The following is an 18,459-nucleotide window of genomic DNA, read 5'->3' on the forward strand; positions in this document are numbered from 1 at the left end:
GTGAAGGTGCCATAGACTGGAACAGGGGAAACATCCCCCTGCAGCTCAATGGCATCGTGATGTCCCCGCAAGCCGAGGCACAGCTGGCATGTTCTTCTGGAGCACCACGTGCAGCTGGGAACACCATCCTGGAGCTGGCCGCTGGCGGGGCAAAGCCTTTTGGCTTTGGCTGCAGCTCCTTCCTGGAGGACACACTCTGAGCCCCGATGAAATCAAGATGAGTCCCCAGCCGGCGCAGGGGCAGGGGATGCTCATGCTTCCAGGCATGGCGGGGCTCGGCCTGGCCGTGCTGGTGCTTCCAGGCGTGGCGGGGCTCGGCCTGGCCGTGCTGGGGCTTCCAGGCGTGGCGGGGCTCGGCCTGGCCGTGCTCGTGCTTCCAGGCATGGCGGGGCTCGGCCTGGCCACGCGTCGCAGGTTCCCCGCTCAGCGGCGCTGGGGAATATTAATTTTTCCCCTGGCCGCCAAGCTGGTTTTGTTGGGACAGGGGACGGATGTTGTGGAAGGGGAGCCAGCTCCTGGCCTTGCTGACAGCTTCTGCCAGCCAGCCCGGCAGGGGCTGGGGCGGGGGCAGCCAGCCTGACAAAAGCATTTATTCATGTGGGTGGGGGCAGCAGAGGGGGACGGGTTTGGAAGCCGTGCCCCAGCTGGTCTGCAGGCCCCTGGGGAAGGGGTGCGTTTATGGGCGGGAATGGTGGGGTTTTTCCCCACCCGTGGACAGGTTTAATTCCTGCATGGAGTGGCCAGACCCTCCTCAGGCCCATGAAACACTGACAGGCTTTGGCGCTTTTTCTTGTTTCCAGGTCTTGTTTTGAATTGACTTTCATGCAATTGTTCCTTGTTTTCCCAGGAAGATTACACCTGGTGCCCGGACCATCCATGGAGCGTGTCCAGTGCCAGCGCTGCCCTAGGGGTCACGGTCTGTGGGGACATCCCCCTCAAGAAGGACGAGGACCTCGTGCGGGATCAGCTCCTCTCCTGGCAGCAGGTCTGCAGAGGTGGGTACCCGGCTCCACAGCTCGGCTGGCAGAAGGGCTTCGGGCAAAGGGCAGCAGGCACACGGGCATCCCGCCCTTGCAGCTGCTGAGGAGGCTGCTGTGCTGTGCTTAAGCGGAGGAGATGGAATGTGGCCTGCCATGCTGCCCTTCTCTAGAAACGGAGAATGGGTCAGGAGGTTTGGGCTCTGAGCACAGCCAGCAGCCTGGCCCGGGCACAGGCCATGGTGGGACAGGGGCACAGGAGCCTTCTGTGACTGACCGTGGCTCTCTGGTTTCTCTCCGCAGGCTGCCAGCTCCTCATGCCATGGAAACGGCCCCGCTCGGCCTGCCAGTCTGGGAGGGCTGGAGGGTGGTGGGTGCTCATTTGCTGTCAAAAATAAATTGTGTTTTTTGTCATTGTCATCATCAGAGCATTTCTTTCATCCTTTTCTAAGCTTTTGGCCTCACTTCCTCCAGGGTAATCTTTTTGTGTCCTTCCTCAGCCACTTGATGGCATTTGGCAGGGGGGGTTAAGCAATGTGAAAAGTTCAACAACAGCTCCAGTTGCCAACTGCAGCAGCCCCTTCAGGAGCCCTGAGCTACCAGCGAGGTCCACATGTGCCTTGCAAAAGGGAGTGGTTTGCAGCGATGGGATTGTTGCCCTACTGCAAAAGCTGGGAGGAGATCAGAAGTGGCAAAATGCCATTTTGGCTCAACCCCCACCCAGGTTCTTTATCTTTTCTCTCTGCTCGGTGATAGGTAGACAGGGTTGGACTCCAGCGAGGTTCAAGTTCTTGGTGCTCCCTGGCATCAAAGGGATCAAGTAAACTCTTGTATGCAGTGACTGCAATAGCGCTACTGAAGGAAATAAGGGAATGTAGTGAGATGGGGAATCCCTCTTGTCTCCTTTGTCTCCCCAGGAGCCCCTTGGAAAGGGAAATGCCCACACGGGTTTATCTGACTCCTTCCCAGCCAGCCTTTCCCTCACTCCCGGGTCTCATTTGCTCCGCAGGATTCACCAGCTCACTCAGTTCCGAGGAGCTCTCAGAGGAGAAAACGCTGCCTGGTGTGGGGCTGCCTGATCCCTGTCTCACCGTGATTCCATTTGCCCCCTCCCTGCCCCATCCATGAGACCAAAGAATCCCCCACAACCCCACGGTCCTGCAGCAGATCCCGGCACCTTCCCTGCTCCGCTCCTTGGGGGCCCTGGGAGGCTGCAGAGCCCTCCCTGTGTGCGGGACAGCTGCTGCAGCACCGCTGCGCCCACGTGCCAGCAGCGCCCAGGAGCAGCTGCGCCAGTTCCGAGTCTGAAGCGGAATCCTCAGCGCACACAAATGACAGCTGGCACTTCAGGGGCTGGCAGGAGAAGCTAAACCCATCTGCTCGCTGCCTTCCCAGCCATGGCCACGCTGATGCAATTGGAAGAGTTGCCCCTGCCCAGGAAGCTCTCAGGTCAAAGAGAGGAGCAAAAGCCACGGGTTTCTGAGGTGTTAGCTGCCACTGCCTCAGGTTTTCCTTCCAATTCCTAAGGGGTTTTGACTATTTTTACCATTTCAACACTTTCTGTGAAGAATGCATATTTTATGATTGGCTTTTTGCAAATGTTACAATGAATATTATATGTGTAATGTTAGAAAGTTATGCTGTATTAATTCTCTTAAGTAGTGTGTTAAATAGAGTTTTAGGTTACAACATAATGTTAAAATCAAAACCCTGCATGTAGTATTTTTTTACTAGCTCAAGCAAGAGATGAGATAATCAAGAAACTCTTCACACAGAGATGGCAGTGACTTGTGGCCCATAAAGAGTTACAACCTCCTTATCAGAAAAGACAAACATTCTTCCACCTTCTCTCAGTCTTTATGGAAGCATCAGGATTAAAGGATAGAAGTTGACAAAATCCAGAAGAGTTCTTAATTTGCAAGGAATTTATGCATCATGTATGAGATATATGAATATGCAACAGGCTACTGCTATTGCTTTTAAGGTTATTCCTTTGTTCACAAGGCATGCTTTTCATGACCTAGCGTCCGAGAGCATCTGGATGTCTGTAATTCTTTGTTTTTGATTGTCTTGTTCTTGTTCCCAAAGGACAGCAGTCTTGGTAGAAGTGGGAATTTGCCTGTGACCTGTTGTAATCTGTTTTCTCCCTGGTGCCCAGAGCTGAAGAGGTCCCTGTACACGTTGTTCTCACAGTTTGGTCATGTGGTCGACATTGTGGCTTTAAAGACCATGAAGATGAGAGGACAGGCATTTGTTATATTTAAAGAACTTGGATCATCCACCAATGCCTTGAGACAGCTACAAGGCTTTCCATTTTATGGGAAACCAATGGTAAGTTGTTTTTGTAAGATACTTGCCTTTTCTGTTTAAGAAGTTTGGGTTTTGCTGAATTTACATTTCTGCAGAGATCTGAGAAATCACTGTCAAATTTTAACTCCCTTTAAAATGGGACTGAAAACTCCATTTTAATAGACGCTAGTTCTGATTTTCTCAGATGTCCTCTGTGTAGCTCAAATGAATCTCTCTGTAGGTGTTACCTTGACAGATGTTAAAAAGATGTTAGATAAATGGAGTTCCAATTTCAATGAACTAAAGTTAGTAATTTCCATATTAGGGTTTTTTTAGACTTCTGTACTTGTGTTCAGAAAAAACTGAGAATTGTTTACTTCATAAGTGTACCTACATTTTATAACAATGTTTTAATATAAAAGGTTTCTGCAAAAAAAAAGGGTGTCAATACACAGTTAATGTGCATGGTGCAAAATGTTCAGTATTATTGACTGCAGAATATACTCTGTTTTTATTTTTTTAATTTTTTCTTTTGAAAAGCATATTCAGTATGCAAAAACAGACTCTGATATCATCTCTAAAATGCGTGGGACTTTTGCTGATAAGGAAAATAGAAAGGAAAAGAAGAAAGCCAAAACTCTGGAACAGTCAGCAAATGCACCAAATAAAAAAGTTATCCAGGTAAGCTGCTTCTCTGTTCAGAACAAAAACCAACCAAAAAACCCCAAATAAACAAACAACCCCCCCCCACAAAAAAAAAAAAGCACCAAAGAAAACCACAAAAAAACACACACAAAAGCTATTCTAAATAATTTTTTAGGATTTGATGTTGTCTTTTGTTACTTTTCAATTCCCTAAATTGGGGTCTGTTGTCTATCTGGAGCTCTTGAGCATTTCTAGAAGTAGAAGGAGAGGGGGCTGGTTATATAGTCCTTGCTGTTCATTCTTTTTTCTCGTTTGCTATTACCACATAAAAGTAAAGATGTAGGGCAAAGGTACAACAAACCCAAGTAGAAACTAGCCTCTTAAGAAAAGGAAAAAAAAAGGAGAGTGTGCTTATCTTTAGTACTGGCTTCAAGTGCTCAACCACCTTTTCTCTTCAGTGTTTTAATTCCATGTTGCCTAATAAGGACAGAAGAATGGTAAAAGAGAACAAGACAATTCATTTACCTCAGATATTAGATGTTCCATGTTAGATTAACAGGAGTTAGGTTGGAATTTATCTCCTCTAAGGGTTGGCGTGCATAAAGTAACAACATTTAGTACGTTTTGTGCTGGAGTATAGCAGAAAACATCAAGGCACCTGACCAGATCCTGCCAGTTTATATACTGGACATGATATCCTTTACTATGGAATGTCCCTTTGGCCAGTTCTGGTCAGCTCTCCGGGCTCCCTCCTGGCTTCTGGTGCACCTAATCACTAGCAGAGTGTGGGGAACAGGAAAGTCCTTGATACAAACAAGCACTACTTATCAACAACCAAAACATCAGTTTGTTATCAGTGTTGCTCTCATACTAAATTCAAAAACACTGTACTAAGAAGAAAATTAATTCTGTCCCAGGTGAAACCAGGATACCTGTCTAGGCCTTCATTTTCAAAACTATTTCCTCCTTATCTATTAACTGAAATTTTGTAACGTGGAGAAATACTTGACTCAGCCATTAGATTGATCAGGTAGTACTGATGCTATTTCTTTTGATTGCCTGGTTTTGAAGCTATGCAAAATTCACACAATTTGTTCCCTTTGGGAAGTATCTCATAGGCACCAAATGTTCCTTGGATTGCAGCTCACTAAAACCTTTAACATATGTCTTGAATTATAGAGAAACATGGTGATATGTCCTTAATTTATTTCTAATGGAATACCTTTGTAAAACTATTTTGTACTTATTTGCTAGGGAGCAACACAGAATTCAGCCAGTGCCCCAGGGACTACACCACAGAATCAGGTAATGTTTTTTATTACTAAAAGCACTAATGTTTTTAATTATTCTCTATGAATAATAATTTGTTACACATGGAAACTTGAGGATATATTTTACAGCTTTGTTTTTGTCCTATGAAACATTGTCTAACAGCTACATGACAGTAAAAAAACAAAACAAATCCCTTTTCTACTGTATCTGGTTGACAGGAAATGAGAATCTGCAGTTTCTCATTACTATACAGAAAACAGAACTATTACCAAATCATACTGGATTCTTAAATTTGGACTGTGCTTAGTATCAGTTGAAGGATTCTTGATTTTTTTTCCATTGCTAATAAGTTCCCTTTAACTTACTTTATTCTAGCAGCAGATAAAGAAAAGGAAGACAACAGAGGATGCCAAAATAGCTGCCTAAAAGCTTTATCTCAGGAATCTGGGGGTTCTCTGCTCACTTTTTCTTTTTTCTCACAAGTGTCTTATTTTCCAAAGTATTGTGTGGAGATGTAGGAACAACTCCCTACGCTTCATTCATCTTGTCTGCTCAGTGACTTTCTAAAAGATTCATGTTAGAAGTGAAAGTGGTAAAGAGCCAGGATTTGCAGGAGGGCAAGTACCATGGAAGAATATCTTTGCCTGCCCTGCCCCACATCTTTCTGGAGTACTGCCATTGCATACATAATCAACAGGGGAAAAGGTCTTGCTCCCTGGATTTTCAGGCACAATATATGTATGTCACTTTGCATCAAAGCACAACACTGAGTATTTGGGTATTTCTTTGAACTTCAGAAGTTTATTTTCTAATGGCGCTACTTGGAATATTTCCATCAGTAAAAAGATATTGTTCTGTTGAGACTTTTTATTTGGCACTGCTTTGACAATGTTTAAAGTTGGGGTGTCCAGTTAATTTTTATATTTATAATGTACTTGTTGAGTTGAAGATTCCAGTATCAGCAAATAACTACTCAGCCTTGTCTGTGGTGGGTGGCAACAAATTTGTATTAGCAGGCAAATCTGTTACAAGACTAAAGCTCTAAATCTAAAGTGGTTTCTAATTAAGACATTTTAATTGAGCTCTGTAATAAAACCATGTGGATTTTGTAGGTTTTGATTGATACTCAGTATTTTGGTTGTACTGCAGGTAAACAGGGCTTGGCTTCCCACTGTGAGTCCTTCATGCATTCCACCACTGCCTTACAGGTGTCTTGAATAGCACTGCAGCCACTACTGTGGCACCTGGGTGCAGAGAGTACTGCAGTGTCAGCTCTTGACTAGTTGAGTGTAAGTGTGACATCTAAGACAGTATGGTATTGTGATTTTTGTGGAAGAACCTCTCCAAATTAATGTATCCATGTAAAAGAATGAAGGGGCTCTGTCTGCATCTTGATAAAAGTGTGGTGAAACCCAGATAAAATGTTATGAGCAAAACTAAAGAAATGCGAGTCTTGGTTCAAATACTCATGCAGACAGATGCAAAGGAACTGGATGCAAATATGTATAGTCTTTTGAGCTTTGATTTCTGTTGTTGCAGGTGCCTGATAACCCACCAAACTATATCATTTTCCTTAATAATTTGCCTGAGGAAACAAATGAGATGATGCTGTCCATGTTATTTAATCAGTAAGTTTTGCATAGAAATTATTTCTCCTTTTAATTCTTCTGTAACCTGTACGTGTTTTCTCAATTGGCAAGCTCACTTTTTAGAAATAAGGGTTTGTTCTGAAGCTATTTCAATTGTTCGTCTTACTGGCGAGGTTACAGATGTCAGTTCTGATGACTTGGTTCAGAAAGCAAATCTGATCTTTTTCATAGCTGGCTTTGATTGTGAAATTTATCTGCTATCAATTTGCACTGGATTTAAGCTGGTGACTGTAATACTAAAGTCCATAGGACAGCAGGGAGCAGTTCTAAGACTAGTTTGATTGCTTCTGTGTGTGTACAGCTCTGATTAAACTGCTTCCACATAATATTCCTTAATTGAAGCATAGTTCTAAGGATAGAACATGTAAAACCCTTCAATTTAAATCTTTCATTAGCAATAACAATTGTGCTAGTAGATGCTTCTGATAAGGAGCTACTGAAGAGAGATGTATATTGAGCTAAGAAGTATTTTTTGACTCTCACCTTATTTTAAAGGTTTCCTGGATTCAAAGAAGTACGCTTAGTGCCGGGGCGCCATGACATCGCATTCGTGGAGTTTGAAAACGAGAACCAAGCAGGGGCTGCTCGAGACGCTCTCCAGGGATTCAAGATCACTCCATCTCATGCCATGAAAATCACCTATGCAAAGAAATAACTATATGCTCCTGTAAAGGAGTTCTGTGGATAGGTGTTTTTTTTTTTAAAAACTTGCTACTCTGGTCAGTCAGCACGCTTGCTATTCTCTGCAGAAAAAAAAAGACTCAAATAGAATTGCCACAATGACCAGGGCACATGTAAAATTTCCACACATCACCCGGATAACGATCTTTTCTGTTGAAATACTAATTTTTATAAAATAAAATATAACTATCCTGGTTTTGAGCCATGTTTTTTCCTCAAGTCTGTCTCATTATTGATTAACCTTGCAGGGCTTTATTCAGTTTAAGAACTTTTAAAGTGATCCTTATTTCTCAGAAGTGAGTGCTAAAAACAGCTTTCTTTCCAGAGCAAAAGTATGATCAGGGATGCTGAATGCCAGCATATTCAGAATAAATAGAGCATTCACCCTCATTCTCAAGGGAAAGTCCTGAGAGGAAACATAAAAGTTTCAGGTTTTTAGCCAGGCTTTTCCAAAATACATGTCCTAATGCTTCTGGGTTTCTCAGGTTTGATTGACTTTATTTTTTCTTACTTGTTAAAAACTTAATAGGTTTTGTGTGACGTGAAATACCGTATTGTATCTGATTACTCCCTAATGATTTGTTCCATTGCATCTGTCTGCTATTGTCCCTGCAGGTCCTTTTTGTAGACAGGAACAGGGAAATCTCTGCCACTGAGGGTTTTTGGTCCATGGAAGATTGTGCTTGTCAGTGAGCATTTGTGAAAATTAAGGACTGGAGGACTAAGAAGAATGTAATTTCATTTGCTTCTTACCAGGGTCTGACTTAATTTTCATTCTCAGACTTTGCTTGAAGTATGATTAAGATTATGGACAGCTCTAGGAGGGCTTAGAGTGTTTAAATAATACAGTTGCTGATTAAAATGTTAATACAGAATGGCTTTGGCAGGGGATTCAGCTTTATGAGTTGAGTCTGAGGTTTTCCCCCTGCCTCCAGCTCCTCTGGTGGGATGCAGTGTTGCCACAGCCCATACCTGTTAGCCTGGTGTGTTTGTCCAGTTTTCTGCCTCTTCCATAAAAGATGGGAATGTCTGGACCTGGTACACACTCAGCAAGTGCTGCAGCAAAGAAAAGTGACAAAAAGTGTTTATTTGATGACTTTATTTTTGTGTCTCGGATCAATGTGTCCTCTCACAACTGGAATTTCTATGGAGAAGCTTACCAGCAAGAAGCTGTGTCCTGATGATGACTGTGTCTGTAAGTAAATTTGCTTTAACTTTGAGGACAAAATAGTTTTAAAAATAATGCTGGGAGTGAAGGCAAAACTACTTTGCTTGTTTAGCTCTGTCATATATTTTTCTTGTCAACTGGCTATGTAGAATGTCACATGCAGTTTTACCAAAAAATGGGATTTATAAAGGGACATTTTTCACTTAAGTGAAAAGTGTAGGGAGGGATTCTAACTTTCAGTGCTGAAATTGCTTCTAAAGCTGTTATTTTGGTTACTGGAAAATAGAAAAATGCACAGAACAAATTCTTGAAGACTTTAACTGTTTCAAGATAACCTACTTTTATATGTAGGAATAGTTTTACTACAAGGTCACGTGTAATTATATTTCTGTTAAAGTATGTATGTATTTGAATACATCTACCTCATTTTTTTGTTGCTTTTTTTTTTTCCCCAGACACCAATTCCCTTGCCAGAGCAGAAGAGGATTATAATGCTTCAGACTGCAGTTTCATTAATATTAAGAAGGGCCAGTGAATTTATGTTCATTCAAAACTAATGAATGAAGAAGACTCTGGGGAATTCTGGGCTGCAAGTGTAAGAGTTGATTCTTTGGAATATGAACAAACTAGAAGTAGATTAACACACACACATTGCTGTCAAGAAATGGTTGCAAATGCTGAGCTGTTGTGGGGCTTAAAGCAGCAACTTAGTTTTAAAAGTGAATGTTTAAACTGGTTGAGAAGGCTTGAAGGGCTTTAATATTTTTCTTTTTTTAATCAATAGCTATATGGTAATTATGAACTGAACCTTTACAGAATGGCTCAACAGTTTATTTCTGTGGCTGTTTATGAAAACAGTGGAGGATAAATCTTTTATCACAGGGGCCCTTAAAATCTTAAATGTAAGGGAAGCAAATATAAAAACTGGCTGTGTTTACAAAAAAATTCCAGATAAACTATAAGCAGTATTCATTTACTCAAAAAAATGTATGCCTAGATCAGAACTTCTGTCAATGGTTTGTTTCATGTGCCAGCTGATTAGAGCCTAGGAGATGTAAACCACATTAAGAACACTACTGGTAACTCCTTTTGGCTAAGTGATAAACCAGCTCAAAGCAGATGAGGATTGTTTTAAGGTATCTCATTATACACCTCCTTGCTTGAAAGTTTATGGAGAACAGTATGAAAACTATATGGGGACAGTTGGTTATGTCCCTAGCAGTTCAGTGTCAGAACAACATGTCTATCAAGAGGCAAGTCAGCCTGTCCCTACAAGGGTGAGGAATTTACAAAGGCCCAGCTGGCTACATAATTATATATGGATATTCTCAGTTCATTCAGAGAGAAAGGAGAGGTTTCTGCCAGGCTAGGGCCTGGGAAAGAGTTTCAAAGGAATGTAAATAATTCTCTGTCTCTCTTGTTGTTCACATTGTTTATAGATATGTTCTGCCACCGTGTGCCATTCAGCACGCACCAGTGGTGTGAGATGTTTTTACTTTAAGGCCAATGAAATTGGTCTGCAGGATGTTCTCTATAAAAAGAGCGATGTATTTGAAATACAGTTGTTGAGTTTAGTTCTTTCAGCCTTCTGACTTGGAGTTTCTCTGTTCCTGTCCTGTCTCAACAGCGACAATTTTACTTGGTTATGTAATACTAATATGCTGTAAAATTAAATCATTATTTTGGCAGTTGATTGTAGCATATCACAGGTGCTTAGGAATCCAATCTTTGGGCCTTTATAGAGGCAAATAACCTCAATAAAATTCCTAGCATAACCTCTGATATAGCAGACATTGTAAATGTTGCAATGACCTTTAAGGTCATGTAAGCTTTGCCCAAAGCTTTCTTTTGTAGATATTAGAGCCTGGATATTGTGCTGTAAACTTTGGTGTACTAGTGCACCTTCCTTTAGTTGTGTCTGTAGATAGACACTGTCATACAGAACTTGTGATTACTGTAAGACCATGCTTGCTTTCTCATTACAAAGCTAATGGTGTGTCAGAAAATTGAGTCACAAGGGTTTTGGAAACACATGATTCTGTGAATAAGTAGGCTGCATTTCTGAAAGAATGGTTGTCCCTGCACAATAGTGCATTTCACTCCAAAAAATAATATTTTTCCTGAATATCTGAAATACTTCACAGATGAGTGGAAGAGGAAGGTCCTTTCTCAGAGGCCAGCATGGTTTGGCTTAAAACTAACAACTTTCTGTGCTTGAAACCACATTGAATGTTAGATTTAAAGTACTTGCCTTCATCCATCCTCAATATTTTTAGTTATATGCTGTTTTGCAGCATATGACAAAATACAGTTAGCTTTTCCATCTTGAGATTATATCTGGAGTCTTCCATCCTAGGTCCAGATAATTAGATGGGTTTCATTAACACAGAGGAAATAAGTGAAAGGAAGACTTCTGTGTCATGTTAATCCTTTTGTGTCCTTTCTCAGCCACAGATAGCACTTGGCAGGGGGGTTAAAGCAATGTGAAAGATGCAGCACCAGCTCCAGTTGCAGGCCCATGGACATGAATGAACGCCAGCCCTTTCCCATGGGAAACAACACTCACCCCCCAGTTTCCTGATGTCAGTTTGTAAGAGGCATTTGGCACTGCCAGGGCAGCTGGAGTTGTAGGTGGTGGCAGGTTGGGTCTGGGAGACATCCTGCACCATTTGGAATTTGAGGAGTGCACTTGGCTCCTTGACTCCTCATTGTATCACCACACGCAGGAGCCCAGAGCTCCTGCAGAAACCATCACAGCGCTCAGTGGGAGCAGACTTGTGTCCAGTCCTCACACAGAGCTGTGGTGTCCAGCATCCGCCTCATTGGAACGAGGAACTGTTCCAGCCTTTTAGAAGGACCGAAAGAGGTTTGGCCTTCAGATGAGCTCCTTCCCAGCTCTTGATTTGCTGCCCTGGGTAAGCTGCTGCTTGTGGCAACACTTGTTTTACAGCTGACAGCCCTCTCTGCTGGCCAGCAGCCATTGCAGGAGCTTCTGCTAGTGACATTGAATCTTTCAGAAAATCCTAAGGAAAGCTCAGGGCAAAACCTGTCAAAAGAACATTGCCAGGGTGATGCTTTTAACATTAAATCTTTCCTCCGTGCTCCATGCCATGCACAGTAAATATTTGAGGAAGCAAATTTGCTGCTCTAGAAATTATTCAAAACAGTAATTAAACCACAACAGAACACAGTTTTTGGATGTGACAGGATTCTCATTTTAATTCATTGTGCAGAAAACTTCAGGAGCACTGCTTGTGAGCTGGGTGTCTAACCTAAGTGACCTTGCCACCAAGAATTTAGAAAAGTGGGGAGAAATGGAATCACTACCACAAGGATCTGCATTGTGATTCTCCCACAGGCCTGAGGACATGACCCACTTCCACTGGGCCGTGGCTTTTTACCCTACATCCAAACTTCATGTTTCAGATTGTGGTGGTGAATCCCCCCAGCCTTGTCAGGCCACACAGTGATTTGAGAAAGGCTTGTCAGGCCTCGGCCTTGCTGAACAGCCCCTGGACCCAGCTCCTCTGGAGCTTTTCAGAAACATTGAGTGCTCCAGGAACTCGTGCTGTCTAACGAGATCCTGGGCTGTTCTGTGAACAGCCTTGGAAACCACTTTTCTGGCCTCAGTGGCACAACATCCTTCTTCTCCCACTTTCAAAGGCAGGCTGCTGACCCAAAGTGCAGCCATGGTGAAGCATTTTATTTTATAATCAGTGCTCCAAAAGGAGGCCCTTGGAGCTCTCCTGGAGCACAGCGGCTGCCAGCAGCAGCCTCCCTCTGCGTGGGGCCTCTCAGAGCCAGCGAGCTCGCAGGTTTGCTGCTCTGGCAGGATCACCCATCAACAATGGATCCTGGGCCAACAGCCCCACTCCTGGAGGCTCCAGCTGACCTGGAGTTAAGCTTGAGTGCTGTTAAGCTTTTAGGTGGTATTCCTTTGGATCCTTGCTCTTTCTGTCCCCTTCTCAAATGCACACAAACACACACACACACACACACACACACACACACACACACACACACACACACACGTATAGTTCTCAGTACATTTCTTGTTTGATTGACTGTATTTTATTTGTTACTTTTTTTCCTTGTTGTGCCTTAATCGACTAGTAAGTAATTGTGTGAGTGCTGCCATTGAATTTTGTTGAGCTGTTGCTCAATATTCAATCTGGCTTTTACTGAACCTTGCCAAAGAATTTATAAGCAATCTCGGACACTTGTTTGTAACAAGCCTTGGGAGCATGAGGTGCAGGGTTGACACTGGAAAGCAGGAGAGTCATTCCAAAGTGACGAGTGTAACTGTTCATTTTATTACTCTTCTATTTATTTCACTCTAATAAGACAAGCCAAGCTTTTATTGGAGGCAGAATGTGTGTGGGATGTACTGCAGTATTATCCCATAACTGTGGTCTGAATGGCACCCAGGCTGGAGTGTAAAAAGATTTGAGGAATCCTTGTCACTTGTTATTGGCCTCACAGTCCAATCATCCTTCTGCAAACAGGTTGCAAACAACACAGTTGTACTGCTGTCCTGGGTAAATATACATAGAGATGAATTTTCCAAAGCAGTGCATCTTTTCTCATGTCCTCTTCATACCTATGAAATTGTGATTAAAAACACCCGTGAGCCAGATCTGTGTCACGTTGCAAAGGAGCAAAGCTTTGGGATTTGGGCACACTCCTCTAGATTTCTTTGCTCAGGCCTTTTGTGAGCACAGAATACATCTACATGGAAAACTTTTGACTATACAGGATCTTGTGGGTCCATTGTCCCCCAGACATGTCAATGGGTGGCTGAGTTGTAATGTCAAATAACAAAGAGCAGCACAAATGACACAAAGAAAACATGTCAAAAGAGGAAGAGGAGAGGCCCAGTGATGAAAGGATGTGGTGAGACACTGGCACATCGAGTGAGCTGCACTCCCATAACCTCTAGGCTAGATAGGTCTGGGTCTCACATTCTCCGCTTGGCTTATTTAAATTTTATTTATTTATTTACCTTTTTCAAAATCATAAGAATAAAATATATACACTTAAAAATATCAAAATTTCAAGATACAATCAAAATACATTTAATCAAAACTACATCTAAATATCAGAACATATGTATATCTATATCTATGAAGACTAATGCATAAATCCTATTCTTCAACTACTCTTCAGGCAGGCGGCAGCTTCTTCCTGAGCTTGGAGGGATGAGAGCTCTTCTGGATGGGAAGCAAGGACTTTGCGGGTAAGAGACAATCAGAAGTGTCCAGAGAAAACCTCTTGGTAAGAGGATAGCCAGTCAGGTCTGCAAAGTGAAGACACAAAGTTTTAACAGATGCTACAATGCAAACCTAAAGCAGCTTGAGCTCTAGATTTCATGGGACACATTTCCTGCCAACTTCTAAACAGCTGCACATGGAAGCGTGTTCCTGCCGGCAGACACTTGAGGCAGGCCAGGGGCACAGCTGTTCCCTAGGAATGTGCACAGGCTCTCTGGGCTGCCACAGGACCCTTTCTCCCTCCAGAGAGCGGCCCAGCTCCCCCCTCACCTCTGTGTGAGGCTGATCCATGCTCAGCCTTCACCTTGTCTTCAGTCTGGAGTTTCTTCAGGCCCCCCATGTCATGACTAGGAAGGGCGATGGAGAGAGCGGGGGCCGATGCACACCCTTCCTTAGTGTTTTGTCATTTTTGGCACAGCTAAGAAGTCAAATCTGGAGGTGTCCAACTCAGCACTTGGTCATCTTCCTGGAGAACATCCTGCCTTCACCAGTACAAAAGGTTGGAGAGGTTCTCCCGCATGTGTGGAGGCTTGCTGGCTGCACATTTCTTCAGCTTGTTGCCCATCGCCTCGTAGAGGGCCAGGGCAAGCTTGGTGGCCACAGTGCGGATGTTGGCACTGCGGACAGGCAGCGCTTTGTTGTCCAGGAAGGACCAGAGCACGGGCAGGGCATAGCGCTGGACGACTTCAGGGCTCCTGGCATAAACCCACTCCACGAGCTCTGCCGGGAGAGAGGCACAGCTTCTTACCCACCAAGCTCCATGCAAACAAGGATCTACCTCTGCTTTTGCTTCTTGGAAGGCTCTCTGGCTAAGATCAGTGAAATAGCACATGAAGCCCCATGATCCAGAAACGGGCAAAGCAGCTGGTGGTCCTTGAAACAGAACCACCAACCCCTCAGGACTAATTTCTCCAACCAGAGTCTTGTACCCATGGCAGACTTTGTACCTTTACTAAATTATTTCACAATCTGTTTCTGCATGAACAATGACTGAAATGTCAAATTGCATTTTATTCCCATTAAGGAGCTGTCTAAACCCACACTGAAGATTTGGAAATGCACCCTAGAGAGTCAATTGAAAGATTTCTAGTAAAAGGGGTGACTCCATGTCTGTGACTTTGATTTCAAGTGCCAAAAGTCTAATCTGACTCTTCCCTTTGCTCAGTGGCACACAGCAAAGGGCAGTATTAGAACACACTTCAAAGCTCCAGCCCACCAGAGATGGCTGCTGCTCGACAGCTGGATTAGAAACATCAGTGACTAGCTGGTGTCTTTGGCAGAATGTTTTTGTAGCTCCCAACACAGAGCTGTTTCAAACTTCAGCGTGTCTTAATTACCCAGACCCCATTGCCTTGGCATTTGGGCATCTCCACATTTTAATGGCATTTCCTCTCCCAGTGTTAATGGCATTTTTTCTTCTAATGTCCACTGAAATACGGGCATAGAGAGAGAAAAATGCTACACAGCAGACTGAAATGTAACCAAAACACAAGTATTTTTCTCACATTGTTTCTGAAATCTCTCTGCTTATTTTCTGAACTGAACTATATCAAACACAGACAAAAATTTACTACCAGCAGTATATTTGGAGGCCATACCTGCGATACACTCTGCGACATCCAGCAGAGCTTGGCCACTCAGTTGGCTCCATTGGTGGCTGAACTCTTTCATCAGTGATACTTTATCTACAAGTGAAACACATGTTTTTGCTCACTCTTCTGAGGTCATAGGAGAAAGGACAGTGAGGAGGGAAAGGGCAGGAGCAACTCCATTTTATACAAGAAAGTAAATTTCTGCTGATTTTTGAACCCTTTTCATCTTTCCTTCACGCCTACTTGGCAGGGTTTAAAATCCCAGAAGAAAAGCTCTCCTTTCACATTTGTAAATCCAAGCTTGTCTTCTGTACCAGGAGCTATGTTAAAACATTTCACATCAGGGATCTCAAGAGGTCAGTCACATGTAAGCAGTGAAAAGGGTTTGTATCCCACAGCAAAAAGGAAGAACCCCATCCTTGGGACACAGAAAGACGCTGACTCAGGCAGTTCCTGAGTCACAGAGCAGCTGAGGTGGAGAAAGTGGAAATGCCCCTTGGAGACCTCTTCAAACACTCAATTTTTCAGCCATTTTCAGAGCTGACATAAATCTGCGTGGCAAAGGAATTTTGAGCAGCCAGTGCCCATGTAGGTATTTGCTAGAGCAATCTTGCCCCACGCAAAACAATATGTGGAACAAGGCACCATTGACAGCTGGATTTAGACTTGTTTGTTATAAAGAAATGAACTTGGTGAATTGTAAGTTCCCCTTTGAAAAAAGAAGACAAAGAAGAAAAAGGGAAAATAGGCAGCTAATGCCTATAATGTAGAGCCTTCCAGGTGGCTGCTGTGCAGAAGCTCTGATGGGCCAGTGTCCCTTCATGCCAACAGCCAAGCTGTTCTTTTGGGAAGTCAAACGGGGCCCAAGCAAACTCCCAAACCCCTTTTGCCCCTGAATTGTAGCAAAGCTGTAGTCCAGGACTTGCTCTTCAGACAAGCAGCACAGAGCCAACGGCTCCTGGGACTTTTGGGAAATGCTGGTCACATGCAAGCCTGTTGGGGGACTGGTGCATAAGGGCTGCACCTCCAGAGCTTCTGGTGGGTGTCAGCTGGAGCGTTCCACAGTCAACAGCAGCTGTCAATGCACTCAGTGTTCTCTTGTGTAGGACAGATGGAGACGCAGTTGAGGGGAGTCCCTGCCAGGGCTCAGCCTCACCTAAATGAGCAACGGATTCTTCCAGTGCTCTCACAGCTGCAGCATGAACCCCGGCATCATTTGAGCTCAGGTTCTTTGCTATTCCTTCTACCAAGCGGATCATCACAGGGTTCATGGCATCATCCAGGAGGCCGATGATTTCAGCCAGCATGTCCAGCGCCTTCTGCCTCACTTTCTGCCTTTATTATCTCATCTCGTGGGTTTAAATAATCTCGGGGGTCTTTGCTACGTCAGAGGGGGGTTGGGGGGTCTCAGGGGTTAGTCGGGAGTGGAAAACTACTGAGACAGGTGTGGTCACATGCTCTGGGGTTAATAGATAACGTGGGGCAGGGAGAAGGGGGGAAGGGTCTCTCTTTCCGTCACATCCCGTGGTCTTCCGCTCCGCCTGTCCCTATCTACTACAGGGCACCCCAGGCTGAGCGGCTCCAGTTGCACTGGGAGACCCTGGTGGAGGTTCTGGGCAGCTGGTCAAGGACCCCCTGCCCTGGAACTGTCCCCATGTGCCCCCATCCCAACGCCTCGTCCCCGTGCAGTGGCTGCCCCATTCCTTACTCCCCTTCCATACTCCCCTTGCCCCTGCCTGTTCCCATGTCCCCCCATCCCGTTCCCGTCCTGTTCCCATCCCAATCCGGACCCCATTCTCGATCCCTGTACCGTATTCCCTGTCCCTGTCCCCATTCCCAGTCCTATTTCCTGTCCCCATTCCTGGTCCCTGTCCCCATTCCCTGTCTCTGTCACCACTCCCAGTCCCTGTCTCCATTCCCATTGCCCATTCCCTGTCCCCATTCCCATTCCCTGTCCCCATTCCCGGTGAGACATTAATTTGGAAGAATTAAGAATTTTAGGAAGTTAAGATGATAGTTAAATTAGATGTTGCTGACTCAGCGGAAGTAGATAAATGGGCTTTGTTCATAGTTAACAGTAGCTGGATCTTAGATAAGATATCCAGGATCTATTAACTCCTTGCTTCTCAGCTTTATGTTTGAGTAGCTGTGCTTAGCATGAGAAACAGAATGTGACAAACAGATTTCAGGGACACAAAAACAGTTGCAGACTTCCCATACTTTAGGAATCCATTAAGCACAGGAAAACAGCAAGGATTCATTTGTTACGTGTGCATGGGAAAGGCAGAAAGGTCAGAACGAGGAAGACTTATTTTACTTCTTCATTTTGGAGACCCCTCCCCAAAATGGACCCTCGACTCATTTCAGGGAACAGAACTACACATGCTTAATAGCCTTTCTGCCAATTAGCATATGAAGCGGAGCAGAGGAAGTGACAGGGATATGAATATGCATTCATATTTTGTGTATTCAAGACTTCTGTCAATAAAAAAGCTTTGTAATACCTGTGATTTTTGCAGTGTGAATTAGGGAATTGTCCCAGGTACTGCCCGGCTGTCTCAATAAACATACACTTTCTAACTTTAAACTCTTAGAGAGTTTTTGTCTGTCTCAGTCGGATATCGATATTAGATCGATATTCATATTTTAGTAATCCATTGTCTTAAAGAAGTCCTAGTATGTGTATATGTCTTTTCTTAATATTCTAGTAATTACTCTTGCATTGCTTCAAGATAAACAGGTATGATTCAAAGAATATCCACTGAGGTACACATAGAACATGGATTTATCATAAGCAAATTGCAGTTGCAAAGTTTTTTCACAACTGTTTTTACAAACAGTTTTTCTGTTTACTGACTGTTTTCTGGGAGTTTGGTTTTTCTCCAAGGGATCAAGTGCTTAAAGGTTGTTTTTTAA

At 43.8% G+C, this 18,459-nt stretch overlaps 3 protein-coding genes across 3 annotated transcripts; 2 read left to right on the forward strand and 1 right to left on the reverse strand.

Moving 5' to 3' along the window:
- Window positions 1–265: 265 nt before the first annotated feature.
- LOC140681370 (U2 small nuclear ribonucleoprotein B''-like) lies at window positions 266–7,539 on the forward strand. The gene is made up of 7 exons (XM_072921028.1): window positions 266–469; window positions 848–995; window positions 3,136–3,308; window positions 3,807–3,947; window positions 5,166–5,216; window positions 6,723–6,811; window positions 7,328–7,539. The coding sequence occupies exons 1-7, from the start codon at window positions 266–268 to the stop codon at window positions 7,485–7,487; spliced, it is 966 nt and encodes a 321-aa protein (XP_072777129.1). The 3' UTR covers window positions 7,488–7,539.
- Window positions 7,540–7,611: 72 nt separating this feature from the next.
- LOC140680261 (otoraplin-like) lies at window positions 7,612–10,509 on the forward strand. Its single transcript, XM_072921029.1, is given in 6 exon segments — window positions 7,612–7,626; window positions 8,129–8,202; window positions 8,533–8,708; window positions 9,137–9,274; window positions 9,849–9,958; window positions 10,501–10,509. Coding segments are annotated over 6 exon segments (522 nt in total).
- Window positions 10,510–14,349: 3,840 nt separating this feature from the next.
- On the reverse strand, window positions 14,350–16,642 carry LOC140681394 (TOG array regulator of axonemal microtubules protein 2-like). The gene is made up of 2 exons (XM_072921188.1): window positions 15,550–16,642; window positions 14,350–14,671 (listed from the first exon to the last, which is right to left on the reverse strand). The coding sequence occupies exons 1-2, from the start codon at window positions 15,620–15,622 to the stop codon at window positions 14,436–14,438; spliced, it is 309 nt and encodes a 102-aa protein (XP_072777289.1). The 5' UTR covers window positions 15,623–16,642; the 3' UTR covers window positions 14,350–14,435.
- Between the last annotated feature and the right edge of the window lie 1,817 nt (window positions 16,643–18,459).

The sequence above is a fragment of the Taeniopygia guttata genome, chromosome 35, assembly GCF_048771995.1.
Source record: "Taeniopygia guttata chromosome 35, bTaeGut7.mat, whole genome shotgun sequence".
NCBI lineage: Eukaryota > Metazoa > Chordata > Aves > Passeriformes > Estrildidae > Taeniopygia > Taeniopygia guttata.